Source organism: Dendronephthya gigantea, unplaced genomic scaffold (assembly GCF_004324835.1).
Source record: "Dendronephthya gigantea isolate DGI-Jeju-01 unplaced genomic scaffold, DenGig_1.0 000073F, whole genome shotgun sequence".
NCBI lineage: Eukaryota > Metazoa > Cnidaria > Anthozoa > Malacalcyonacea > Nephtheidae > Dendronephthya > Dendronephthya gigantea.
Genome location: NW_021163083.1, coordinates 870955 through 896105, shown reverse-complemented (window position 1 = coordinate 896105; position 25151 = coordinate 870955). Strand labels below are relative to the sequence as shown.

The window sequence follows — 25151 nt, the reverse complement described above, 5'->3', positions numbered from 1 at the left end:
TCCCCCAGGTCAACTTGCTGAAGAGAATCACCTGAGTTCTGTTCACACGAGAGTAATGAGGTTGAAGAATGATCAGTTGCTTCAAATTTCAAGTAATTAGTCAACGTTTTATTGATAATTGTTGAGCTCTCCTCTCCTGCCAACTCTCCCCTGAGATGATTTTGATGAAAGGAATGAACAAATAGTCTGAGTTATTTTTTTGTTACAGAGGAGCAGGCGAACTCCACAGCCATTCGACAAGACTTGTGAGACAAAAAGAAGTGGCTCGCACGAAATCTTTGGCATTTCATGACCTCACTCCGAAAGATATTGCTGAGCAACTGACACATATTGACTGCAGATCGTTGAAGAAAATACCGGTAAGATTCACTGTTGTGTGTGAGGTTCCACTGATAGCACGACAAATCACGAGCTTGATTCAATCTCTATAGATGTCAGAATGGAAGACGTACGCAAGGAAGACTAAACTAAGCACTGTCCCAAGTCTTGAAAAATATGTTGTTCGGTTCAATGGTCTATCAAGATGGATAGAAGCTATGGTACTTCAAGGTGCATCTCCTGAGATACGAGCTCATGTCATTGAAAAATTCTTGAACGTGGCTGAGGTATGAAGGAAACAATATCATGATTTCAAATCCTTGTCTCTTTGCCCCTCCTAACCGTCCCTAAATGGACGTCCTTTCCTCCAAACTGTGGCGTGAAGATTTCACCCTATAGTAGAAAGGTGGTTTGCCAACACATTTATTTGCTTGATCATGGCTTTATCGTTTGAAAACAAGTTCGAACGATTGAATACTTTCTTTAGTGTCTGCGAAGCCATCAAAACTTCAACAGTCTCATGGCCGTGATTGGTGCTTTAAATCACAGTGCATTACGAAGACTGCATCAAACAATGCTAGTGCTCAGCGAGAATAAGAAGAAGGTATTTAAGATGAAACGTTTAGCAACTTCATTGCATCTTCGTCACAATGTATTCATGCAATGTAACGTTTGAACGTTTTCTTTTGCAGTTTCTTCAAGAAATGACCGAATTCTTGTCGTCTGAAGGAAACTATGCCAATTACAGAAGAGAGCTTGCTTCGTGCAGTGGTTTTTATGTTCCAATATTGTGAGAACTCTTTATAATAATGCGTGTTTTTAAACCCGACGATGAACAGTGATTAATATTTTTTTTCATTTCTATTCTTTATGTGATTCTGATGGAATTTTTCAGAGGTATTGACATAAAAGCATTCATTGTCTGTTTTCATTGTATTATAATTTTGCGTAGGGTTAGTTCATTGATCAATATTCATTGATCAAACGTTATCTTCTGACATTTTTCAGGAGTTCATCTTAAAGATTTAATCGCTGTCGACTGCGCTCTACCTGATTACGTCTCAGATAAAAAGTTGATCAACTTTCAAAAAATGGTTAAATTTTACACCGTTATCGCCACCTTAATGAACTTCAAGAACATGCAACCACCTGCGCCGTCAAAATTCGAACTGATTAACATGCTTCGCGTGAGTATAAAACACGGCACAGCTGATAAATACTGAGCTTTTCCTTGCTGATAAAATACAATGCGATTTGTCTCTCGTAGTTATCAATTCAAATGACCATCACTGAGGACGAATTGTACGAATTATCCTACGCCAAAGAACCAAAGAGATCAAGTGTTGTAAGTTTTCTCTAGGTTTGAAAACATTCAATCATTGTTTTAAAATATCTCGCTTGAGTTATTAAAAGAAATATTGGCTTTTTCTTCAGATATCACAGAGTGATAGCTCTACAAATTCTCAACTATTTGCTGATTGGGCTTCTGGTCGCGTGTCATCGCCTGACTCTAAAACTATTGACAGACATGTCACATCTATGGTCGAGGTTTGTATCGAGAACATATCTCTTGTAGTGCTATCTCTTGTTTAAACCCAAAACTAAAGGATGACTTTGACACCTTATTGTATATAGAAAATCAGCTGTTGATGACATTGAATATTTTCATACCAGGCTGTTTTCAAGTTTTACGATCGTGACAGTGATGGTCGACTCACAATAAGTGATTTTGAGGCGATTTCAACAAATTTTCCGTTCATTGATGCCTTTGGCGTGGTAGATGCTGATAGGTAGGGTGATAATTGGGGATATTGGCCGGTTCTATCCTCATATGCTGCCTCACAAACCATGTGTACCAGTTACCGGCCTTGTCTCAAATGACTTTTCTTTGAACCCTAAAAACGATCTCTGACTGACCCATCCTGAATAGTAACTAAGGTTCAACAGTTTTATTTATTTCTTCAAAACAATAGTGATGGTGTTGTTACAAAAGAAGAAATGAAGTCGTATTTCTTGAAAGCAAATTACCGAGCTTTGGGAAGAGATTTCATACACAATTTCCAGGAAACTACGTATCTCACTCCAAGCTTCTGTGAACATTGTGGGGGTGTAGTAAGTATATCCTAAGATTAACCCTGGATTAACATTTCATCCGAAGCAGGAAATTTACCAGAAAGATCGTGAAGAAACGTTCATGTCTTATCCACCGTAAAATCTTAAGGAACTGTTTCTATTTTTTAGCTGTGGGGTTTAATCAGGCAAGGCTTTAAATGCAAAGGTGGGCGATTCTCAATTGTGAAACAGCATGAAGTAATATTCTCCGTGTTGGTAATTTTGATTTTTTTTTCTAAACAAATACTGTCTTTTTAGATTGTGGGATTAATTGTCACAAGGCCTGCAAAGGTCAAGTCGTGATTGATTGTAGGGCGAAAATATCATCGCCTGGTTCGTTAAACTCGAATTCATCAAGTATGTATCGCAACAGATTCATGCATGGCTTTTGCATGTGTGTGTGTCCTTCGTTAACAAATCATATTCATTGCCATGATTGTTTCAGCGCTGGAAAGGGCTGCAAGCAAAGCAGATGCTATAAGAAATAAATGGAATAAAAAGCGGAGATCTCGGCATCCGCCATCAGAACATGAGCCTATCATCAAAGAAGTCCCTATCACCGTTGATCAAACAGATGCTGTTCATTCAAGCCCAGACCATGCTGATCAGGTAAGGCTTATAACCAGGAGCATTGTCGCGATCTGACTTTGAGAGGCGTATTTAAGGAACGTCGGTCAGCGTCCCTGCTGAAAAATAAAGATTTAGTAACACCTCCTAATTTTTTACCACAATTTCAACGTTTCCAAAATATTATTTTCGAATGATTGGGGGGGGGGGCGACCCTTCTTCCCCCATGTCCCCTTCTTTCACGTCTTGATTGTAACTAGGGTTGTGAAGAATTAATCCGTCTTTGCCACATCCTTGTTTTCAATTCTGTAGGAAATAAAATCTCTCAAAGAAGAAAACAAAGGATTGAAAGATGAGAACGAGAGTTTGCGAAACGATTTGACGCAAGCTTTAGAGAAAGTTCGTAATTTGGAATCACAACTAAAGCTTGTTCGACAAGAGACAATAACGTTTGTACTGGAACAGTTAGACGCTCTTCAATTACGACGAAACACTGCTGTTTGAGACATTTTTTATGTTGAATGTTTCCTAAGGAAGGTATTTTCATTGCGTTGCTCGCGTTATTGAGTTGAGGGGGGAGAGAGGGCAATTTTTGGGCCTTCTGGGAAGATTAGAATAATATGAAACATGCATTTTTATCTATCCTCCTGAATGAGTGGTTTATGGATGTATTTTTTGGTCTCAAAGAGGTAATTTCTCAAAAATCTATACACATATTTCTATCAAATCTCTATCCACATATTTTCATACGTAGAAATTAATGTTGTAAAATGATTTTTCGATTAAATTGAGTGTAAATTTGTATTGATGCATTTGTTTTCTTTTGTAAGATCAACCGCGCCATCTTAGTATTTATTATACAATAAATAACCATTGTATAATAAATAACCATTATTTAATAAATAACCATTATATAATGAATAACCATTATCTAATAAATAACCATTAAATAATAAATCCTTACACCCCCCCGGTCTTTATCTATTTATCTTTCCAGGGGGGTTATTTCTACAAAATATTTTTATTGTGATAAACCTTTCATAGTGATAAACCAACTTTATTTATGGCAGTTTTTTGTCGATTAAACCATGAATAAAAAGAAATATTTAAGAACGTTCAGTCCTTTATAAATGGTAACGTGTTTCTGGCTATAAACTTCAAGATATTACTCCGTTTCTTTACATAAAAATATGGCAACTTCTAGTTTTAAAAGCGACGCTATGGTTCTTGACGACATAGCTGATTTTTTCCCCTCGAAGGGACAAGATGTCATTAAACCTAGATCTTTTAAAAAGCGAAGGAAAAGAAATCGTTCAAATATATTCTACTTGTTGGAAAGTGCTGGGAAAATAAGCGAAGAAAGTGACACAACAGATGAAGCATTGAGGGATTATATGGAAAATATCGCAGCTCAACAAAGTGACTCAGATTTGGATAGTAATATGATCAAACGTTTATCCTCATTGCGCTGTCAACTTAACAATCTTAGTAATGGCTGTAGTGACCCTTATCAATACGCAGATAAGGCTGAAAGTGATTCTTGTTCCGAGATCAACTACCAAAAGAAAAGACGGAAACGTAAAAGAAAACATAAAAAAATGTGTGGTGGTACATCTCATCCTCTCTCAGTCACATTGCAACCTAGCTTATTCAAAGTCCCACCTCCTATGACTATGGACATGACTAAGTTAAACACCACTCAATTGACCAATGGTAAGCATGTTATTTTGAAGGCACACCGCAGTTGGTTAAATGATGATGATTTCTTAGCCGATGCTGAAAACGGTCATACTAGCAGCTGTGGGGAGTATGCCAACCATATGCCAGGTTCAGCTGAACGATTCCGTCACTCCTGGCCGAACCTACAGGATATGGAAATATGCAGTGATGAACAAGAGAGCGAATCAGACACAATGTGTGAAAGCACACACACCCCTGAAAGCAGTGCTCTGTCATCAAGCAGTGAGGAGGAGATTTTTACAAATGATGAAGGACAATTTGGCGATGACGAACAGGAGGAAAGCTGTTACGAGACAGACTCCCAATGTGGCTGGCTCCGAAGAAAGTCTATCAGCGATGATGAGGATATCAAGTTCCATAAACTCTACCGAGAGACTTTGGAATATCTCAAATCAAAACCATTTTTCCTTGAAGATGATCAAGGTTTGTGTTCTTGGTGATAAACTCATGAACATGAAATGCATTCACTCCATTGAACAGTTTCATAATGTCTGTTGTTTTGCTGTAGTGTCCAGCAATAGACAGTCTGGATCAAATTTCCTAAGATCTGAGGTAATACACTGCTTTACATTTGCGAAGAGTACCCTTTTGGGAATGTGATTAGAATAAATGATACATTGTATGTACTTGGTTTTAGATGGGACAGTCAGCAATGCTTGAAGCCAATAAAAGAATCAAGAAATTTTTGAAAGATCCTAGCAAGAGAGAGTGAGTTGATTTCACACATTTATCTTTGAGCTCACATGCAGATAAAGTATGTTTGTAATATTTGACATTGTGTTTTTGAAATTTTCAAGGCTACGTCTTTCTCATGTGAAGAGGAAAGACAAGGAGGAGGTTTGTTATTAATGCTTACTAGTATGATCTATTTATTAACTAAATTTTGTCTGATCAAACATTGTATAGTACATTGATTTTGGTAATTCCATTTTCCTACTAGCTCTCCCAGTTGGCAGCGTTGTATTCATTACATTGTAAAATGGAGGATCCAACAAGGAGAGGAATGGTTGTTCTTGCCAAAACAAGGTAAAGCTTCCTTTATCACAGAGTCATTAAAATTATATATATACATTCTATTCTTGCAATTATTACTTGTTCTTTGTCACTTCTTCAATACTTTATTTTGTAACTCTTTTGTATTAAGGAGTACAAGTAAACCAGAACAATCTGCCTTGTGTCATTTCCTTGGAAGACCGTTCAGAGAATTGTAAGTAACATTATCACCTCTACTAGTACATATTTAAACCCTATAAGTATATGAGTTAATGAAGACCTATTACATTTGATGTGGTTAGCTGAAGATGTTATATTATCTATTTGTTTTAACTAGACGAGAGTCACAAACATGTAGTCCTGGAATTGATGTTAAAAGGCGACGGAAGGCGTCCCCACTTATACCAGGTAAATACATGCAGTCATTGATTAGAATTTCAAAAATCTGTTCTTTCATGGATGAATATATCTATTTTTTCCACCAGGTTTATTTGTTGGTGATACTGCTCCTCCATTGTCAGAGAAGAATATTGGCAATCAGATGTTACAAAACATGGGCTGGTCACCTGGGCAAGGACTTGGTCCCACCTGCTCTGGTATACGAGATCCAGTGAAGGCATTCAAACGACCAGGTCGTCTTGGACTAGGGCACATGGGAAAGTCACGAAGCCTAGAACAATGATAAAAGATGGTATTCATATGCCTAACCAGCAGTGAAAAAATTTTTTAAATAGAATTTTAATAGAATTTTTTTTAAATAGAATTTTTATGAATTAAAAGAATAGGAATGATTAATTTACTACCAGTTCTATGCTAAGTATAGATTTAAAGTAGCTGAAGGCTGTGAATAATAAAAGATTTAATAATCAACCATTTCTGCTTCACTGCTTCACCTTACTTAGTAAACAAACAAGTATTAAACCACATTGATCCAGTCCAGTTTACTTCCAACATGCACCAACCTTCCTCCAGTTGTAAGTTACTGGGTTGGCAAAACCCTGGCTGGTTGGAAACTTGGAATCCTTATCTTTATAAAGCAATGATTTTCCGACCCAGTTATATCCATATATGCCAACATCATTCAAGGTTATAAAATAAAATGAACAATAAATAATCTGCCCTGAAATATATATATTTACAACCCCCCACCATAAAATAATACACAGAAATTGAATATATATAGCTCAGTGGTGAAATCAGATCCAATATGGCCGCTAATGTGGCGATCCAGGATTTAGCTTCTTGTGAAGAAAATATCGAGATTTCTCAACAGAAAAAAGAAGAGGCAGACTCAGTAAAAGCAAGTGCAAACGAATTCTTCAAAGGTAACATTTTTAGAACTACATCATATATATATTTTTTCCTGAATATCCTCATGGGAAATCGTGGTGAAAGGATTTTTGTTCATTTGTACAAAGTCAAGTATTAAATAATTTTCATTAATTTTATTTGAAGCTTTTAATCTCACTTCACTGTTCCTCTATTGCCTTTAATATAATGATATTTTTACAATTTCTGTACTGCCCAATGAGTATATAATTACTATATATATATAGAAACTATTAATCTTTTTCACTAAAAGACGTCGCTTAATACGATTAACACCTCGCATTTTGTGTCGTATTTCAATCATGTATTTGAGCCACATTCTTTACTTCCACCCACTTTTAAAAAAATCACACATGTTTTTAAAAAAATTAAGAAGTGCGATAACTGATTAAAGATATAATAAGTAGATCATGATATTATTCAACTTAACTCAGACCCCATTGCTTCCAACAAGTGTCTTGCAATTAGCCAATTTCCTAGCAAAATATTATGGTCTTCATGCATCAGGTCTATTATGAGGCTCCAGGCTTTGTGGCATGTCAAAAATACAATTTTTACTCTCCTTCACTTAGATGGTAATTTTGAAACTGCGTTGGAACTGTACTCTCATGCAATAAGATTGAATCCATATTGTGCTGTGTACTATGGTAACAGAAGCTTCTGTTCTATAAAACTTGAAAACTATGGTGATGCATTAGCTGATGCTGATAAAGCTTTGGAACTTGATAAAACATATATAAAGGTGGGTATAACAGCTCTGTTTTCATCTCAACTGCTATGTGATACTGCTATGTGAACTGTAATACATAACAGAATTCTTGAATAAATATTCTTGTTTATTCAGGCATATTATAGACGTGCTTCAGCAAACATGGTGTTAGGAAAATTCAAAGCAAGTTTAAAAGATTATGAAACTGTAAGTATAGAATTTTTCTTTCGATCAAGGAAACATATTAATGGTAAGGTCTAATATTTATGATTTTTTAAAATCACATTTTAGGTGGTGAAGTTTCGACCAAAAGATAAAGACGCACGGCTTAAATACACAGAATGCAAGAAAATTGTACAGAAAAAAGCTTTTGAAAAAGCCATAGCAGTTGATCATGAAAAGAAACCAATGGCAGAATCTTTGGATGTTAACTCAATGAGTATGAAATTGTTTATTCTGAAATGCTTTCAATAGTTTTATTCAAATAATCAGCCGAATATTTGCAGACTTACATGCAACCATTTGTGCTTTTTTGTTATACAAATTGTGTAGTCTTGGAAAGAATGTAAACTTGAACATATCATTAATGATAACGCGCGCGCATGCTCGCAAAGATCTGTCGCGAAACGTCCTCCCACATGCGAGAGATCGAACTAACACAGAATATAATCTACAGGTTGAAATATGAGGATATGTGGGAGTAATATAGATACATCACATCACCTGTTACCATGGCAATGTGATCACGAATTCTCCCTAAAATATCCGTGCCCTCTGATGACTACAAGGTCAGAAGGAAATCTTGTGGACAGATACGGGGCAGACATAAATGAGACAATCAATTTTTAGTTCAACCTCGCAAGCCAGGCTTTTCTATTTTCCTTCCTTTAAATCCTTTACCCATTCCTAGCCAATGATCCTTTGAGATTGCTCTCTGTTGTTTTACGCGAGAATTTTGTTCAGAATCTTGTTTTTTGACCGTCAGATGTAGACGATAGTTACGACGGACCACGTCTTGACGATGGAAAAGTGACGTTTGAATTTGTTGAAAAACTTTTAACAAGATTTAAAGATCAAAAGAAAATACATAAAAAATACGCGTACACGGTAAGAATGTTCGTTAGTGCTTGCTATAGATATGTCTTCATGTTGAATTGAAGAGATCATTCGTAGTTTTGTCATGGGAATAAATTCCGACGTCATCTTGAAATTCTGAACTCTGGGAGAATGGATTGCTACAATGATTGAACTCAACTAGGAGACCACTGAAATATTTTCTGATTTTTTCCTAACAGATATTAATAAATATTAAGAAATACTTCGAGGAGGTGAATACTTTGTGTGATATAACGATACCAGAGGTAAGACATTCCTGAAATCAATGTTCACAGATTTATTCTTCATTAGTTTATTTTCTTGAATGTTTGGTTTGTTGCAGGGAAATAAATTTACCGTATGTGGCGATGTTCACGGGCAATTTTACGACTTGTTAAATATTTTTGAACTAAACGGCCTTCCTTCAGAAGACAATCCATATGTATCCTTTTATACCTAGCTTTTTGAGGGATGACGCCCGGGAACACCACGCAACCATACTGTTTAGCATTTTTAAAAGGACCATTATGATTCCTTAACCTGTTTTCAGTTGTTTAATGGTGACTTTGTAGATAGAGGTTCATTCTCCTGTGAAGTTATTTTTACGTTGTTCAGTTTTAAACTCCTTTACCCAAATCATTTTTTTATGTCACGAGGTACAGTAATAGATTAGTATATTGATTCAATACCTCAGGTATGTCTCGATGGAATTTCAGTAAATTTTCACTATTGTATATTTTCAGGGAACCACGAGACAAGCTCTATGAACCAAATGTACGGGTTTGAAGGTGAAGTCAAGTCGAAGTATCCTTTTCTATGTCTAAAAGGTCTCGAATCCAATTGCATATGGATATTCAGATAAACTAGGATGTATATTTCTTAACTTATCAAATATATTCCACGGATATGGTAGAACTTTTCACCGAAGTTTATAACTGGTTACCACTAGCTCATCTAATCAATAATAAAGTTATGGTAAGTCTGAACATATAACATCCATCTAATCTTATCTAAACATTGAATACCTTCAAGTCATTCACTAGAAAAACTAGCTTCAAATTTCTGGTTCCACTATAGTGACCAAAGCTAATGTTTCGGCTGTTTCTTTGATGGTGTATAACCGCTGTTGCTCACTCAAGTCCTATTCGCGCGCTCGCAATAATGTGACGTGAGCGTAATTTAGCAAACATGTTTTCTTGTCAGGTAATGCACGGAGGACTGTTCAGTCGAGATGATGTCACTTTGGATGAAATCAGAAAGATCGACAGAAACCGACAACCTCCCGAGCAAGGCACGACTATTTGAAGTTTTAGTGGATTATTTCACTTGAGAATTAACTGATATTCTAGAAATCAATCGGGCAATCCTGATGCTCTAATGATAAACTAATCTTGTTTCATTAGGTGTGATGTGTGAACTGCTGTGGTCTGATCCTCAACCGCAGGTGAAGTTAAACTGACGGCTCACAACAGTCGTTTTTGATGTTTCTCTAACAGTAAAATAAACTATTTTCAGAACGGTCGATCAGCCAGCAAACGAGGCGTGGCAATCCAGTTTGGACCAGACGTAACAAAGAAATTCTGCACCCTGAATAATTTAGGTAACCATATAAATTATCATCAGGCTGTTTCAAGAATTCTTTACAACGTAGTGCATTCAACAGATTGATGTAGGTTTGATTCTGATACAACTCGTTATAACTTGCATTCTTTTTCGTTTAGAATATATTATCCGAAGTCATGAAGTGAAAGCTGAAGGTTATGAGGTGACCCATGATGGAAAGTGTGTCACTGTCTTTTCCGCTCCAAACTACTGGTAATTTTATCTTCTGAGAACTGACAGAGCAGCGAAAATTGAGACACCTTATATCAAACGTTATCTTCTTTCAAATTTAGCGATCAAATGGGAAACAAAGGAGCTTTTATCACAATGGATTCTGATTTAAGACCTCAGTTCACAACCTACGATGCCGTGGTTAGTAAAGTTATGATCGTTTGCTAGTTTGGAAGAACAACAACTAAGTCTTTATCATAACGTGTTTCATCTTACACTTAAATCTCGTCTGATTTGGGGATCATATAAACCATCTCGTGTTCTACCAATGCTTTAATGATTTTTCTTTTCATTTTAGCCACATCCCAATGTCAAACCCATGGCGTATGCAAACTCTATGATGTCAATGTTTGGTTTTGCGTAAGATTCAAAATACTGAATAAAATTCATCGGAGCCCAATCGTCTGATGATGCTGTCTCCTGCGAGAGGAACAATCGTGTTTATTTATCCGCCGTAAAGGTACCGACTTTTATTCAAATTCCTCTTGGAAACAAGGATTGTTTGATGTGACAATGACGGGAAGCACTACCCCCATCAGAATCCAAAATTGTTATGTTCTTAGTCAACGGAGACTGTCAGGCAAGACATTGTAATTCTGTTGAAATGTGAAAGAACACAACTCGATAACCAGCCTATTATTTGCTAGGCAAAATTGGAATATTTTTCCAATGTGAATATCAGTATATTTTATTTCTACATTCTGCAAACTAAATTACACATCGTGTAACCTAAAGATTTACCAAATATATTTTTCATAAGAACGTAATTCTACATGGCTGTTGCATGTAGTGTAGACCATACGTGCTGCTATATTGTTTCATATTACTTCAAGTTTTATTTCAACGAAATTACTAAATATATCATTAACTTCATGCTTCATATTAATCGCCGTGTCAAACGTAGGAAACATGCAATTCCTGTAGCTACTTTAAACGGAATCGGGCAATCGGGGAATATATACGATTTTGTTTACAACTATCAGTTATATATCTACTGTTCTGGTTATACATCTACTGAATCAGAACTCTGGACGCCGCTACACATTATCAAGCAATCCTCTGCACATTCCACTTTAAGTAGCTCCTCCACTGTTATCATTCGGCCCATCATCAGGCTCATCGCATTCTCTAAGAAATTGATCCATCGTCTCTCCTGTTTTATGATACAAGCTATAAGCTTCCAGCCATATTCTTCCTTTCATAAACACTTGGAAAAGCGTGAACTGGGGCGTCCAACTCTCCGGATGGCAGTGACCTATTGTTGAATATTTGTCGACGTTATCTGAGGTGAAGAAAAGCGAATTTTTTTCAGGAAAGCGTTCTCCATCTCGTAACTTCAGTCTCGGGGAAACCACTGCAAGCGCCGGGCATGAATTTGGAAAATCTTCTGTGAGGTAAATACGAAGAACATATTCTGTATTATCGTTTGTATTTAAAGTAATTTCTACTTTCGCTTTGGTAGGATTGGTATGATCAAGCCATTTCGTACGTCCTGGGAAATAACGTTCAAGAAAACCCCTTTCAAACGACAAACGCTTTCTCTGACTGTGTGTCCACTGAGTAATTTCTTCCATTATGAAGCTACTTGATTATTTCAGAACCGAAGCAGGAAAAGATGTGTAAAGCTATGCTTGGCGAGTATATTATTTATTTAGTTGTCATTTGACTTATTGTTAGAGGAACCGCATGAGAGGTCAAAAACTACGGGTATATAATAATGTAATACTTTGAAGTTCTTTCAAAACTCCGTTAGATTTCTATAGGGGCTTTAAATAGATTCTAAAGGAAGGTTTGACCTAAATTATATTTATTACATAAATCAATGTGTATCTTTCTTTAGCCGTGTTCACATGATCGCAATTGTACAATGAATATATATAGTATAGGCTGTTATAAGTGCTACCATGTTTCATATTGATAAATGTAAACTTGGTTGTAGTGTAATTTCAACCAAAATATTTAATATTATATCATGATTTCAATATAAATTATCATGTTTAAATAGAATAGTGTGGGTCAATAAAGTTTATTATTATTATTATTATTATCACACAGAGAATTGCAGTGAATATTTTCCATCGTTAAAATGGGACAGTAATTTCGTTATATATGGTCGTGTCTCTAATAAATCTTTAACTCTATCTTGAGCGGCGACGCAATATGCTCGCAAGCAATCCTCTTGATCTGCGACGGTTTCGACTATCAGGTGGCGCTGACACTTCTGAGCGTTCATCCTCAATCTCGGGATCACCGTATTCCCTGAGATATTCATCCATCATCTTGCCAGTTGAATGATACAAACTATAAGCTTCCAGCCACAGCCTTCCTTTCATAAACACTTGATAAAGTGTGAACTCCTGTGTCCAACCCTGTGGGTGGAAGTGACATATTGTCGGATATTCATCGACGTCTTCTAAAGTGTGGAATTCCGTACTTAACACAGGAAAGCGTTCTCCATCTCTTAACTTCAATCTCGGGGAAACCACTGCAAGACTCGGGCATGAATTTGGAAAATCTTCTGTGAGGTAAATACGAAGAACATATTCTGTATTATCGTTTGTATTTAAGGCAATGTCTACTTTCGCTTTGCTCGGATTGGTATGATCAAGCCATTTAGTACGACCTGGGAAATAACGTTCAAGAAGTTCCTTTTCAACGGACAAACGCTTTCTCTGACTGTGTGTCCACTGAGTAATTTCTTCCATGATAAACCAATTTGATCATTTCAGTGGAACTAAAACAGCTGTATAAAACTATGGTTGCTTGATATGTTGCTTGATATGTTCTGGTTTATTGTTAGCTGTATCGCATGAGAGGTCACGAACTCCTGGCCGACGAAATGCGGGGGTGGAAAAACTAAAAGTGAAAATGAACATATCTCATCATCTCATCTAAAACCTAATCCTGATCCTAACATAATCTTAACCAAGGATTAAATGTGTATTTAGGATTTACCACTGGGATTTACTGAATCCATAATTCAAGATGGCGGACAAAGTGCAGTTTACTGGAAGTGAAGATTTGTTGAATTTGGACGGGCTATTGTCTGTCACAAATAGTTTAGGAAGCAGTATTTTAGATTCGGATACTTCAAATCGATCCAGCTCGTTTCAACTATCTTCAAAACACGATTCCAGCTCAGCTATGGTATGAAATTTATTCTTATTTCGTATTTTCATATTTTGCTGTTTGACTAGACTGCTGAAACTAGCATTTGACAGTGACTAAATATAAGCCTCAAACTAAGGTGGGAATGAATATTTTTTTAGGTTGACTTGGAAATGGATTTACCCACAGTCAAAGACATGCCGACATTGGAAAGTATCCTCAATGAGGTACTGTATCAGACTATCAGTCTGTATGGGTAATGAATGTACATGAGTTTATTACTCGTGTACATGAGTAATGATTGTACATGGTAAAAGTATATTTGAGGGCTGAATGGCTTGAATACATCATTCAGTTTGATTTTTTATCCTTTGCAGTCATAAAATTTGATTTAGCAATGAGTTGGGTCAATTAAGATCTATAAGTGTGTTATGTATATGCATACCTAAACTGCTTGTTTAGATTTTCAACAACCATCAGTAGTTTCGCCATGTGAACAATGTGTTTATTAGACATATGAACATTGTTTAGGAGGATGATGTTAGTGGTCTGGTAGTTGATATCACATTAGAGGATATTCTTAAGGCAGAAAAACCATCGACCAGTGAAGCCAACCGGTAATACAACTACTTCTGTAAATGAAATTTTTACATGGCAAAATATTGGCCACACAATTTGTATGTATATTTGAGTAAAATACTCGTATTATCAATAATTTTTAGAGGTTCTGCTGGTGAAACAAAACATGGTTCAATTCTTAGACATGTTGCTTTGAAAAAAATTTCTGCTCAAGTGCAATCTGCTTCTGTACGTATCATTTTCCAATATTAAAAATATAAAGACCTTATTCCAGCAAACTATACATTGGTTTTTTGTTACATCCTAGAGTCGTATTGAAGCTGGCTTGCCAACAGCTATGGTAGGTATTCAAACTGTTTGTTCCTATTTCTGCAGACTTCTTCATTACATCCTCCAAAACTTATTTTGGATGCAAGGGCTCTTAACTTTTGATATGTTTGTTGTTTTAGGCTGTCTCAACAATTATTGCTGTGGGGACATCTCATGGAATTGTTCTAATATTTGGTGAGCAGGCTAATTGTTTTATACCAGAAGTGTATGTGATCTTTGATCAATATTGGTGACATTTTGTAATCCCAGAAGAATTTCTAGTGTGTTTCATTTTTTTCTAGATGCTAAGCAAACATTGCAGTTGGTTCTTGGAACAACATCGCAAGGTAATTGTATATATGTACAATATAAGGTACCGTTATCTCCAGATGTGAAAAATTTAACGATATGAGGTGCTTGAGGAAATCTCCCCTATCTGTTAGGAACAGATAAATGTGATGACCGTGAATATAAGTACTTAGCATGGTTTGTGCAACCAGTTCCAGGAAGAGATTTAATTTTTTTGTGTGTTACCCAGGGGCAGAGTATGGTGCAGTCACAGCACTAGGAATAAATACAAACTCAACCAGGTTGCTTTGTGGTCATGCTAAAGGCCAGGTACAGTATAGTTTTTCTCATCTGCATGCCTGTTTGTATTGTTTCGCTTGTAAACAATCATGCTATGTTCATGATGATATATTCATATGTTTTAGATCACAATGTGGGATTTGACCACTGGTAAGTGTGTTAGATCCATCTTAGATGCTCATCCTCCAGGGAGTGCAGTACTTCACGTTCTGGTAAGTAGAAAATAATTTCTTTTTCCAATTCAAATAGAGATTGGAGTTTCAGGAACCAATTGTTCTACCATGTTTTTTTCGGGATAGTGTGTCATTCCATTTCTAAACTTCATTACTTTAAATGAATGATCAGTTTCAATTAATACCTTCCAATGTCCTTTGCAGTTCACAGATGATTTAACAGAAGCTGTTTGCAGTGACAGTGGTGGATCAGTTTTTCTACTTACTTTCAAGTAAATTAAATAGAAAAAATATTTGCATTTGTGTTAAATGTATGTATCTAGATAACCACATGTTGGCGAAATTTTCCTAGGAAAGTAATTGGGGTAAGGACCTATGATTCACAAGTGGTCTTTTCTGGAAGGTTAGTAAGTTAGTTTTCCTTTAATTAATTTGGGATAAGATCTCCCACCTCTAAAGAAACTCCCCTCCAACCTCCAAAGAAGCTCCCCTTCCACCTCCAAAGAAGATCCCCTCCCACCTCCAAAGAAGATCCCCTCCCACCTCCAAAGAAGCTTCTCTCCCACCTCCAAAGAAGCTCCTCTCCCACCTCCAAAGAAGCTCCCCTCCCACCTCCAAAGAAACTCTCCTCCCACCTCCAAAGAAGCTCCCCTCCTACCTCCAAAGAAACTCCCCTCCCACCTCCAAAGAAACTCTCCTCCCACCTCCAAAGAAGCTCCCCTCCCATCTCCAAAGAAGCTCCCCTCCCACCTCCAAAGAAACTCTCCTCCCACCTCCAACGAAGATCCCCTCCCACCTCCAAAGAAGATCCCCTCCCACCTCCAAAGAAGATCCCCTCCCACCTCCAAAGAAGCTCCCCTCCCACCTCCAAAGAAGCTCCCCTCCCACCTCCAACAAAGCTCCACTTCCACCTCCAATGAAGCCCCCCATCTAGAAAGAAACTCACCTCCCACTGAAGCCCTCCTGTGTGCCCCCTATCACCCCAGGGTTGTTGTGAATAGCAGATGCACCATAAGACTTTGTTTAATTATATTGTTAGCCGTGGTGAGGTTTGCGTTTTGGCGCCGCTACACTTTCCTGAATCATTGAAAAGTAATCCGTTGTCTGAGAGATCTTTGCTGGCATTGGCTACACTTACAAAGGTGAGAATTTATTATGAATTATTCTTGGTAAAGAAGACTGTGGTCAATTCTGATATTCTGTGGTGTTTAATCTTTCAGGTCGTTGTTCTGTCATTAAGACCACAGTTTTCAGTTGTTTTTTCTTTTGGACTGAAGGTAAAGCAATCTCTTCCAGTGAGCCAATCCATATAATGATCTATGCAATAATATAAAACTTTCTTTTCAAAGGGTTCTTTAGATAGCTTGCCTCTTCTGGCTTGGAATTTTGTAGTAATTCAACACGAGGACTCATCCAGACTGCTCACTCCAGTAAGTCTAATCGTTCTGTGCTTTGTTCCGTAAAAGAATTAAAACATGTAACTGTGCGGTAATTCTTCGATGGTTTCACAGGTTCTGGCGTTCGCTCGAGAGTCTAAGATATATTTCTGTATGGTAAGTGCTTTTTAGTAACCACGCAGCACTCCTTGTTTTATAATTTAAAGAGTTTGTTTTCTTTCCAAGGCCCATACGAATGGTGATGATGATAACATCGTCTTTACGAAACTGGATCTTATCAATACAAAGTTCAAAATTATATCAATTCATGTAAGCAGTTTGCAAACACAATTCTTTATCATTCATTTCTTTGCTGTTACCCTAATACTGATGTATTTGTTTTTAACAGTGGCTAGACTCGCAGTTGATTGGACTAGTCGATGCTCTTGAACGAATCCATCTGATGGATGTACGAAATGGGGAAATACTTGAGGTACGATACCTCGTTCACAATTTCTAGAAATCCTAATGCTTTAGTAAAGATGAGGCAGTTATCCAAGTTGAAGCAGTTATCATTGTATTCAAGAACTCCCTTTCTTAGTATTTACGTTCTGTCCACTGCCAGGCAGTTTTACTATCTTGAAATTTGTTAATTCTCTAATCATTTTATCCTCTTAGACATTAGACCTAGACAGCGTCCAACTCGTGTACAGCAGCAGTTTCTTTAAGTCTTTATCGAATGGAGGCAATGTCAGCGAAGCATTGGTATGATTTTATTTCTATATTTGCAAAATGTTCTTTGATGAATTGTGGTATCTATTCTCTCAATATTCACGAAGATCTTTATGTACTTGCAAGGAGAATACCGCTGTGGTTCTCTTATTTAAACGCTTGAGTATTGATATATTTTTTATGCATCAAAGGCCCTAGCAAGCGAACACTCGTGTTACCAATCTGTCGTGGGCTTTAACTCACAGCTTTTAATCTTAGGAAGGCAGGTTAGTTTGATTACCTATTTGAGTTTCCAGCATCCTGCATTCCGTTTACCATGTGCAGTATCAAATGACAGTATGAAGTGAATGAATTCATTTTTTTTTTCAGTCCATTCATCTTTTCACCATTCGAACCTGGGATGACGTAAGTTGATCCTATGAAAGTAATTCTGCGAGTCCATTCCATTCTATCGCATTTTGTATGACAGAAATGAAATTCTTGCCTTTTCAGAGGATATCCGTGTTTGTGAATGGAAATGATTTTGTTGGTGCTTTGAAGTTAGCCTTGTCTTTCTACAATCGAACTGCAAAAGCAGTTCTAGGTATGGAGAGTTTTGAAAACTAAACAAAACTAACTTTATTCATACTGGATAGCTCTATCCAGCAAGGATTATATCTTATTAATCGAGTGTAACTACATAGTAATTCATCGTCTTGTCTGTGCTAAAATCGACCACTATATTTATAGGTTTGATTGGAAGTAAAGAAGAAAAAAATATGACAGTCGCTCGTATGGTAAATCCATGCTTTGTAAATTGTGTCCATAATTACCTTATTGTACGCCGGAACATTTTCTGGGTCGATCAAAAAAACTCAGTCTTGGATTTCAACGTTTTTAGATTGAAAATCTTATTCGTCGATACGTTGATAAAATGTTGGAAATGATCCCAGAAAACAAAGATTTGGAAAGCTTGAGATCATATTTCAAGGTAAAAAGGAGAATAAAGTTTTGTTGCAGTGTAATGTATAAATCTGAACTTATAGAAAAGGACAGTCGATCACCGTCGAGTTTTACACAACCTTTTTATGTATTAGGAAAATATCCCTGTTTGTATTGATTACTGTGTGGCAATAGGAAACATGTAAGTTCCTTATGCATTTCAAACATTTTATTTCGGGACCTTTCTATTCTTACATTCTTTTTATTCGTATTTTATCAGAGAATTATTGCTCTCCAACATTTACGATAAATTCTCATCTGTCGAACTCACAAAAGAAGTTTTTCTTGAAAGTCTCCAGTCCTATATTGAAGAAGATAGGTCAGTTGTGGATGATTTTATTTCTTGCTTTGGCATTCGGGCATTTATTTTTAAAAGGCTGTTCTAATATTTTTACATTTATGTCAAAATTTTTCTATATTTCAGGCTGGTTTCCCTGACCCCGATCGTCATGAAAGATTTTGTTGGTAAAGATCAGAAATTGTTTGTTTGGAGTATCTTTTGTTAATCGTATTATTTGAAGTCTGATGAAAGGATGTTCTCATATCTTGTTATATTCCAGGTCATTATCAAAAGATGGGAAGATTAAAAGATGTTGAACGATGTCTTGTTCATCTCGACTTAGTAAACCTCGACATCGACCAGGTAAGAATACAACGGAAACCTATTAATTAATTATCAACCAGCACCTCAACAGTCGAAACGAAAGATTTGAGGGAAAACGGGCTTCGTCTGTGTTGCATGGACTGTTTTATAAATTGTCATATATTTGATTATTCTTTCCTGATATTTGACATTGATCGCAGAAAATAAGCTGCTTATATTCCTTTCTTCCATCACTCAGACGGTGAAATTATGCTGGAAATACGAGCTGTACGACGCTGTTATTTATGTTTACAACCGCGGTATGGCAGATTATGGAACTCCTCTTGAGGTATCTAAATTATCACAGCATCTTTTATTCTATTTCATATTCCTTTAAAATCGTTTTTATGCTATCAAGGAACTGTTGAGAATTCTGAAAGAGACGTCTGATTCCCAAGTCCATTTAAATGGTAATGCATCCTTATAAATTGCCTGAAAAATTGTGCAGGGTTACAGCATGCATGCAGCTTGGCGGCACAAGTGCATCTTACACCATTTGTAAAATGCCTGAAAGTTGTTGTATAAAATTGTTAGGTTTTTTTTCCAGAGTCCACTCACGAGCTTGGTTATAAATTGCTCGTCTACATCAGCAGTTGTTTCGCCGGCAGAGCTTACTCTGTGGGAAATATACCAGAAGAACTGGTCAAGCCGGTTAGAGAACAGGTTTGCAAATATCTGTGTCTAAAATACAGTAGCCAGAATCTTGAAAGGCTCGCTTTAAATTCACGTTTTTACATAGGTCGCCCGAACACTTCTCAAGCCCAGCATGGTGGACAGCTCAAATGGTTGGTTTTTCGTTTGTCCTATTTACTGGACCTTATAGAGAGACCTTATCCAGTAAAAAAGAAGTTATACTTTAGCTTAGATTTCCTTGTAATAGTGGATCAATAAGAGTTGATCATCGCTATACAGAACAGTCAGCAACAAGTATAAAGTTAGTCAGCTTCATGTAACATGTAATCCTGTGTCTTGCTTCAATGTTCTAGGTGATACTTACCCAAATATTAGAACTTTGTTGGAGTTTGACACTGCGGAGTTCCTGAACGTCTTGTCTCTCGTATGTGTTGTTTTTCCTCAGCTAATATTCTACTAATTCACGTGCCATATTACTTTGCCTCTGATGTCTTCTTTATCATTTTCCTAGGCGTTTGAAGAAGCTGATTTTGACGAGGACTGTGGGTAAGCATCTGTCGTATTCCAATCGCAGGCCGTGTATTCCAGTGCAATAAACCTGCCATTGTTTTGAACATCTAAAGATTTACTCCATTGTACAAAGATTACAATTATTCTCTCTGTTGTGTCTGATAGAGTCATAAATTGCGTGGCTGGTAGACAGAGATTTATTGATGTGTTGCTTGAGGTTCTGGTGCAAGGAACTGGTTTTACGGTGAGGATAATTATATTTGAAATAATGACATAATGCTGTTTCATTTCCTGAGCAAGAGTATATTTCATCATGTTCGTTTTTCAGCCAATTCAAGTTGGTTCATTCTTCACATTCATGGCTCGTCAAATGGCAAAACATAGCAAAATATCACTAAACAAAGTTCTCTTTGAACAAGTAAGACGATATGACTGTCTAATGACACTAAAATATGAATCCTGTATCATCTCTTCGCTAGTCAACCCAAAAGCGCAGTGATACAAGTTTCTCTGAGCCCTTGAGTCCGGATGAGCAAAGTCCCTTTCCAGGAGAGAAATAAATATTACATGTTGCTGATATTATTTCCCTTACAGGTTTTGGAATATTTGTCAAATCCTGAGGACATGGTTCGTCATAATGAGCGCGAACAGGTTGGTTTTAATGCTGCTGCTTGTGTTGCTTGAATTGAATAAATCTTGTTTTTACAAAACGTATGTGAAATCATTTAGGCGCTGTTGGAATTACTGGACTCCGGAGCTTTGAGGCAATTTGATGAGGAAAGAATATTGGTCTTAGCTGAAAATGGAAAATTGTACGTTGTTATCATTATTGCTTGGCGAATAATATAATCATATAATAATAATATCTTGGGTACTCTTACTTGCTGGAAGATACCTGTCAATTTGTAAAATATTTTCTCCCATGCATTTTCAGTTATCAAGTGTGCGAGATTCTTTACATTCGGAGACGTCAGTATGGAAAAGTATTGAGTTGTTATTTCAGGGATCAGTCAAGACAGGTGTGGAAACAATATATTTTACCAACTTTATAGAATTATTTGATTTATTCCTGCAATTGATGGACATAGATGCGTCTACCTCCACTTCCCCTGGATATTCTGTATCGAAATGGCACACCAACATCGTGATAATGTAACTTTCTCTATTTTCAGAATCAAGCATTTGAGTTCGTTAAATTAAAGATGACGGATGATTCCTACACAGATCTTGACCGAGCCGAACTGAAACAGACTGTTCTAGAAAACCTACTGGTAAGCAGATCGTGTACACCTACCAACTATGTGTGCAGAATCATAACAAAAGCATTAAACAAAGTAATCAGTTAAATTCCCAGAGCAAAGCTTGCACAAAGCTTGTAGATTAGCTGAATGAATCAGTGGAACACCCTCACACAATCTTTGGCTGATGACAATTTTGTTCCTTCAGGAATTTGTTGCTGTTGATACCAGAAGAACTGCCCATATGATAATGGCTTATTTCCCTGACTCTCTTAAATGGGCCATTCAAAAACTAGAGGTGAATATTTTGTTTCTTGCTGTACAGTACTTAGATCTAGAACGTATAGAATACTACAATGTCTTTGTCAACTTTTCTAGGACCAAAGACAAATTCTTTACAACTTTTTAAAAAGCGTTTTTGATATCAGGTAAAGTTGTAATCCTTGCTTCGTTTCTTCTAACATCTTTGTTGCTGTGGTTTGTGCGTAAATACCTTAATTATTCCTTTAAAAGTGAGTCGTCCTTGTCGAAATTTGAGCCACCTTCAGATGCTACGACGAATGAAACATTTATCGAGTTGATGTGCGAGTTTGAATCATTGGCAGTTTATCCCCATTTGAGAAGTTCAAACAATTACAGGCTACAAGAAACTTTAGAGGTACTCTTCAGTATTTTCTGAACATTCTTCTCTGTCTGTTTCATGTCTGTGTCACCATTTTCTCCTGCTGTGGTTTCATTCAGTGTATCTTGAGTTTATTGCATTAAAAACGTTTTTGCAGATCGTGAAAAGATTTGATATAATCGACGCCACAGCCTACCTGCTGGAAAAATCCGGCGATGTTAAGGGAGCTTTTGCTCTGTTACTCCAGGTAGGCCTTGTTTGCGATGCCAACGTTCGAATTTGGTTTACAATTAAGTTTTAACTTGTATATATTGGCTCTACTCTGGGTCATTATAGGCTTTGGAGAAATGTGTGAAGAATGTTGACCAAGGTTTCATCAACAGAGTTAATTCAAAAGGTGTGTGTGTGTGTGAGGATGATATATAAACGAGCAGTGCTTTTGTCTCTGACATTTTGGGATTTTGACGAAGAATACGCCGTGATTTGAAAGTGTTTTTAGAAAATAAATCTTATGTTGATAATTTTAAGAAATGAGCATGGCTTTGACAACTTGCAAGACGACTCTTCTTGTTATCATTCAACTGTGTCAGAGGAACTCACGAAGAATGGACGAGTATGAACGAGAGGTATATGAGAGAAAAATATCTAAACTATTTGTTTCGACCTGGCTCTCTAGCTTCTAATCCATTTTCTGTCATGTCATTTAGAATTTGTGGTTTCCCCTCCTGGAAGTAGTCATGTCCCCGCAACGAAAACTCACAGACATGACAAGTGACCATTTTCTAGGTACAGTAATCTCGAAGTAATCTCGAAGTAATCTCGAGGTATTCTCGAAGTAATCTCGAAGTAATCTGAAAGTAATTTCAAAGTAATCTCGACGTAATCTCAAAGTAATCTGAGACTTTTTCTAATCTCATGGTGACATACACTTTGAAAAAACCAATAACACATCTCAACTAACAATCTTAAGTATTTCATTACAGCATTCAAAGATCTCACTCGTCATGTCTTAAACAGTATGACCGGCCATATCTCATTACCAATGATACTACAGAAGATAATGCAGGTAATATAGGATATATTAGTGTATATCCATCCAGCACAAGTTAATATACATAGGTCCCCCTCATTAAGTATTCCTAGGACTTCGCATTTGGTTATAGTGCTAGTGTCACTGATATTAAAGATAACAGGCTCGCGACCCTTTTCAATCTTTAAATGTTTTCTAGGACCCGACGTACAATTCTGGGAAATTTGGTGAAATACGAGAATTGATTATGGGAATGTTGGATACGTATAGTTATGAAGAGGTGAAATGATATTCCTTTTCGACCTAAACTCTCGTCTCAATTTGAGCAGACAGCATGTAAAATCATGTCAGATTCTTTCATTCCTAAATTCTTACATTCCTAAACTCTTATGTTTTCCTACCTAGACGTTATTAACGACTACCAACCATCTGTTAGCGTCAGATCTTCATCGCTCTCTGAGTCATATGAAAGGTCTCTTAAACCGTGGTGTGAAACCAAGACATTCAATATGTCAGTTATGTCAGCGGCCGATACTGATGGGAGAAACATCTTCGAAACACAGTGACCTAATTATTTTCAGGTGAAGGTTAAAATGTGTACCCTGAACGAACGATAATTAAACACTTTTGCTGTTTTTTTTTGCTGGTGTTAAGACCTGAACGGTGTGAGGGGCATTTTTAGTTCGGTTATTAAATGTTGACGTTCGTTTATCAGATGTGAGCATTGCTGTCACACAGAATGTTTGCGAAATGAATTTGGCGACGACAGGAACTGGTCGTGTCCGATATGTTCAAAGAAGAATATCACACGGCGTGTGAGCGCTTCTGAGGAACGACCTTTAGAGTCGACACGAACAGAGGTAATTATGAAAGACAAGTTTGTTTAGACAATTGTAGTTTGTGTTATTTTATAGTAGATTTTGTTCACAGAAGTTGGGATTTTTCAAGTGGTTTTAAGGCTGGTCACAGTCTTGTCTTCTCAGGGTATAGAGAGGTGCAGTATATAAACTAAAACAACTTTTACTGTTTCAGAAATCAAAGAAGACTCCAACATTGAGCAGTGAACAAATAGAGGCTCTCAGCCGCTTAAGAAAGAATCTCAAAGGACCTTCCAGAGTAATATTTTCTCCTCAAATGAATAGTGCAAGTTAGATTGTCTGATTGCATTCTCTCATATTTCAATTTTCCATTTTCTTTTTCGCTGTAGTTAAGAATGTTGAATGAACTATCCAAGGGCAATGATATGAGTGGTCGTAGATCAAGGTTTGGTGCAAAAAACTTGTTACAAGATGACGAATTTCAGTTGCATCTCGCGCCTCGTTTCCAGTTCTCCTGACAGGTGAGACGTATCAATCCTATGTTAGACACACTGATCTATATGTTCAACTGTGGCTTTGATTCTTATATGTACCTTGGTGGCTTCATATCTGGGATATTTCGATCGATACACTGGCTTCGCTGACACATGTAATCTCTCATGCAGGCTCTCACATTCACACCTCAACATTTTAAAACTCCGCACAAGAAATGATTAATTACAAAATGGCGTTTTGTGGGTAAATTCAAATCATATGAAACATTTTCTTGACCGCTGTGGTATCAGATGCATCTTATATTCGATATTTGCTTGGCTTTAGTCGCTTTTAAATAATATATTGAACCGTAATAAGGTTTCATAATCAGACTGTAAATTTAGTACGAATTAAATAACCGAATTAAATTAATGTAAAATAAATGTATATATAGTCAGTTTAGAAATTAAAGATGTATATAAAATTGTGCTCAACGTAAGGTGATTGTAAACTAACAAGGTATGTTGGTGGATATAATAATTCCTGAATTTTATTTTTCAACTATACATATGATAATGAATTAATATTATTTACATCGTAATTATCACGTATTATTATTTAGATAAACAACTCTAAGATAA

At 36.7% G+C, this 25151-nt stretch overlaps 4 protein-coding genes and 1 non-coding gene across 6 annotated transcripts in view; all 5 read left to right on the top strand.

Moving 5' to 3' along the window:
* LOC114531548 (ras guanyl-releasing protein 3-like) overlaps positions 1–3784 on the top strand; it is a 53230-nt gene extending 49446 nt beyond the window's left edge. The window contains exons 11-23 of the mRNA XM_028553160.1: positions 209–359; positions 432–605; positions 806–922; positions 1011–1108; positions 1325–1505; positions 1586–1663; positions 1753–1866; positions 1993–2108; positions 2292–2430; positions 2560–2596; positions 2689–2787; positions 2876–3039; positions 3310–3784. Of these exons, the coding sequence (XP_028408961.1) occupies positions 209–359; positions 432–605; positions 806–922; positions 1011–1108; positions 1325–1505; positions 1586–1663; positions 1753–1866; positions 1993–2108; positions 2292–2430; positions 2560–2596; positions 2689–2787; positions 2876–3039; positions 3310–3501 (1660 nt within the window). The 3' untranslated portion in view covers positions 3502–3784. The remainder of the gene's footprint in view (positions 1–208; positions 360–431; positions 606–805; positions 923–1010; positions 1109–1324; positions 1506–1585; positions 1664–1752; positions 1867–1992; positions 2109–2291; positions 2431–2559; positions 2597–2688; positions 2788–2875; positions 3040–3309) is intronic.
* Positions 3785–4034: 250 nt separating this feature from the next.
* On the top strand, positions 4035–6566 carry LOC114531602 (G patch domain-containing protein 2-like). The gene is made up of 8 exons (XM_028553212.1): positions 4035–5160; positions 5246–5289; positions 5375–5445; positions 5535–5574; positions 5678–5763; positions 5882–5944; positions 6068–6138; positions 6216–6566. Exons 1-8 carry the CDS (start codon positions 4188–4190, stop codon positions 6410–6412), a joined length of 1545 nt encoding a protein of 514 aa, XP_028409013.1. The 5' UTR covers positions 4035–4187; the 3' UTR covers positions 6413–6566.
* A 365-nt stretch (positions 6567–6931) lies between these two features.
* Positions 6932–11521, top strand: LOC114531663 (serine/threonine-protein phosphatase 5-like). Its single transcript, XM_028553281.1, has 16 exons — positions 6932–7055; positions 7632–7801; positions 7904–7975; positions 8060–8207; positions 8754–8875; positions 9064–9129; positions 9207–9305; positions 9414–9519; positions 9607–9667; positions 9757–9838; positions 10067–10154; positions 10267–10307; positions 10379–10463; positions 10585–10678; positions 10759–10837; positions 10995–11521. The coding sequence occupies exons 1-16, from the start codon at positions 6938–6940 to the stop codon at positions 11058–11060; spliced, it is 1497 nt and encodes a 498-aa protein (XP_028409082.1). The 5' UTR covers positions 6932–6937; the 3' UTR covers positions 11061–11521.
* Positions 8464–8597, top strand: LOC114531685. The gene has a single exon (XR_003687874.1).
* A 2159-nt stretch (positions 11522–13680) lies between the features above and the next one.
* LOC114531607 (vacuolar protein sorting-associated protein 8 homolog) lies at positions 13681–25047 on the top strand. 2 transcript variants are annotated; one of them, XM_028553220.1, is made up of 53 exons: positions 13681–13843; positions 13966–14031; positions 14336–14421; positions 14527–14611; positions 14691–14723; positions 14833–14887; positions 14995–15039; positions 15231–15310; positions 15406–15492; positions 15658–15725; positions 15806–15856; positions 16493–16595; positions 16674–16730; positions 16803–16883; positions 16965–17006; positions 17076–17159; positions 17239–17322; positions 17508–17594; positions 17753–17827; positions 17931–17966; positions 18054–18144; positions 18291–18337; positions 18442–18531; positions 18638–18684; positions 18763–18861; positions 18967–19007; positions 19103–19185; positions 19385–19474; positions 19544–19595; positions 19733–19848; positions 19925–19970; positions 20172–20242; positions 20330–20364; positions 20494–20572; positions 20657–20746; positions 20923–20979; positions 21058–21140; positions 21263–21347; positions 21501–21599; positions 21775–21864; positions 21945–21994; positions 22080–22224; positions 22346–22435; positions 22525–22585; positions 22717–22814; positions 22896–22974; positions 23172–23254; positions 23418–23498; positions 23624–23799; positions 23934–24078; positions 24251–24334; positions 24426–24557; positions 24702–25047. In XM_028553220.1, exons 1-52 carry the CDS (start codon positions 13682–13684, stop codon positions 24552–24554), a joined length of 4179 nt encoding a protein of 1392 aa, XP_028409021.1. In that variant the 5' UTR covers position 13681; the 3' UTR covers positions 24555–24557; positions 24702–25047. The 2 variants fall into 2 exon arrangements, with proteins under 2 accessions (XP_028409021.1, XP_028409020.1); XM_028553219.1 differs by having other exon boundaries at positions 24426–25047.
* Positions 25048–25151: the final 104 nt, after the last annotated feature.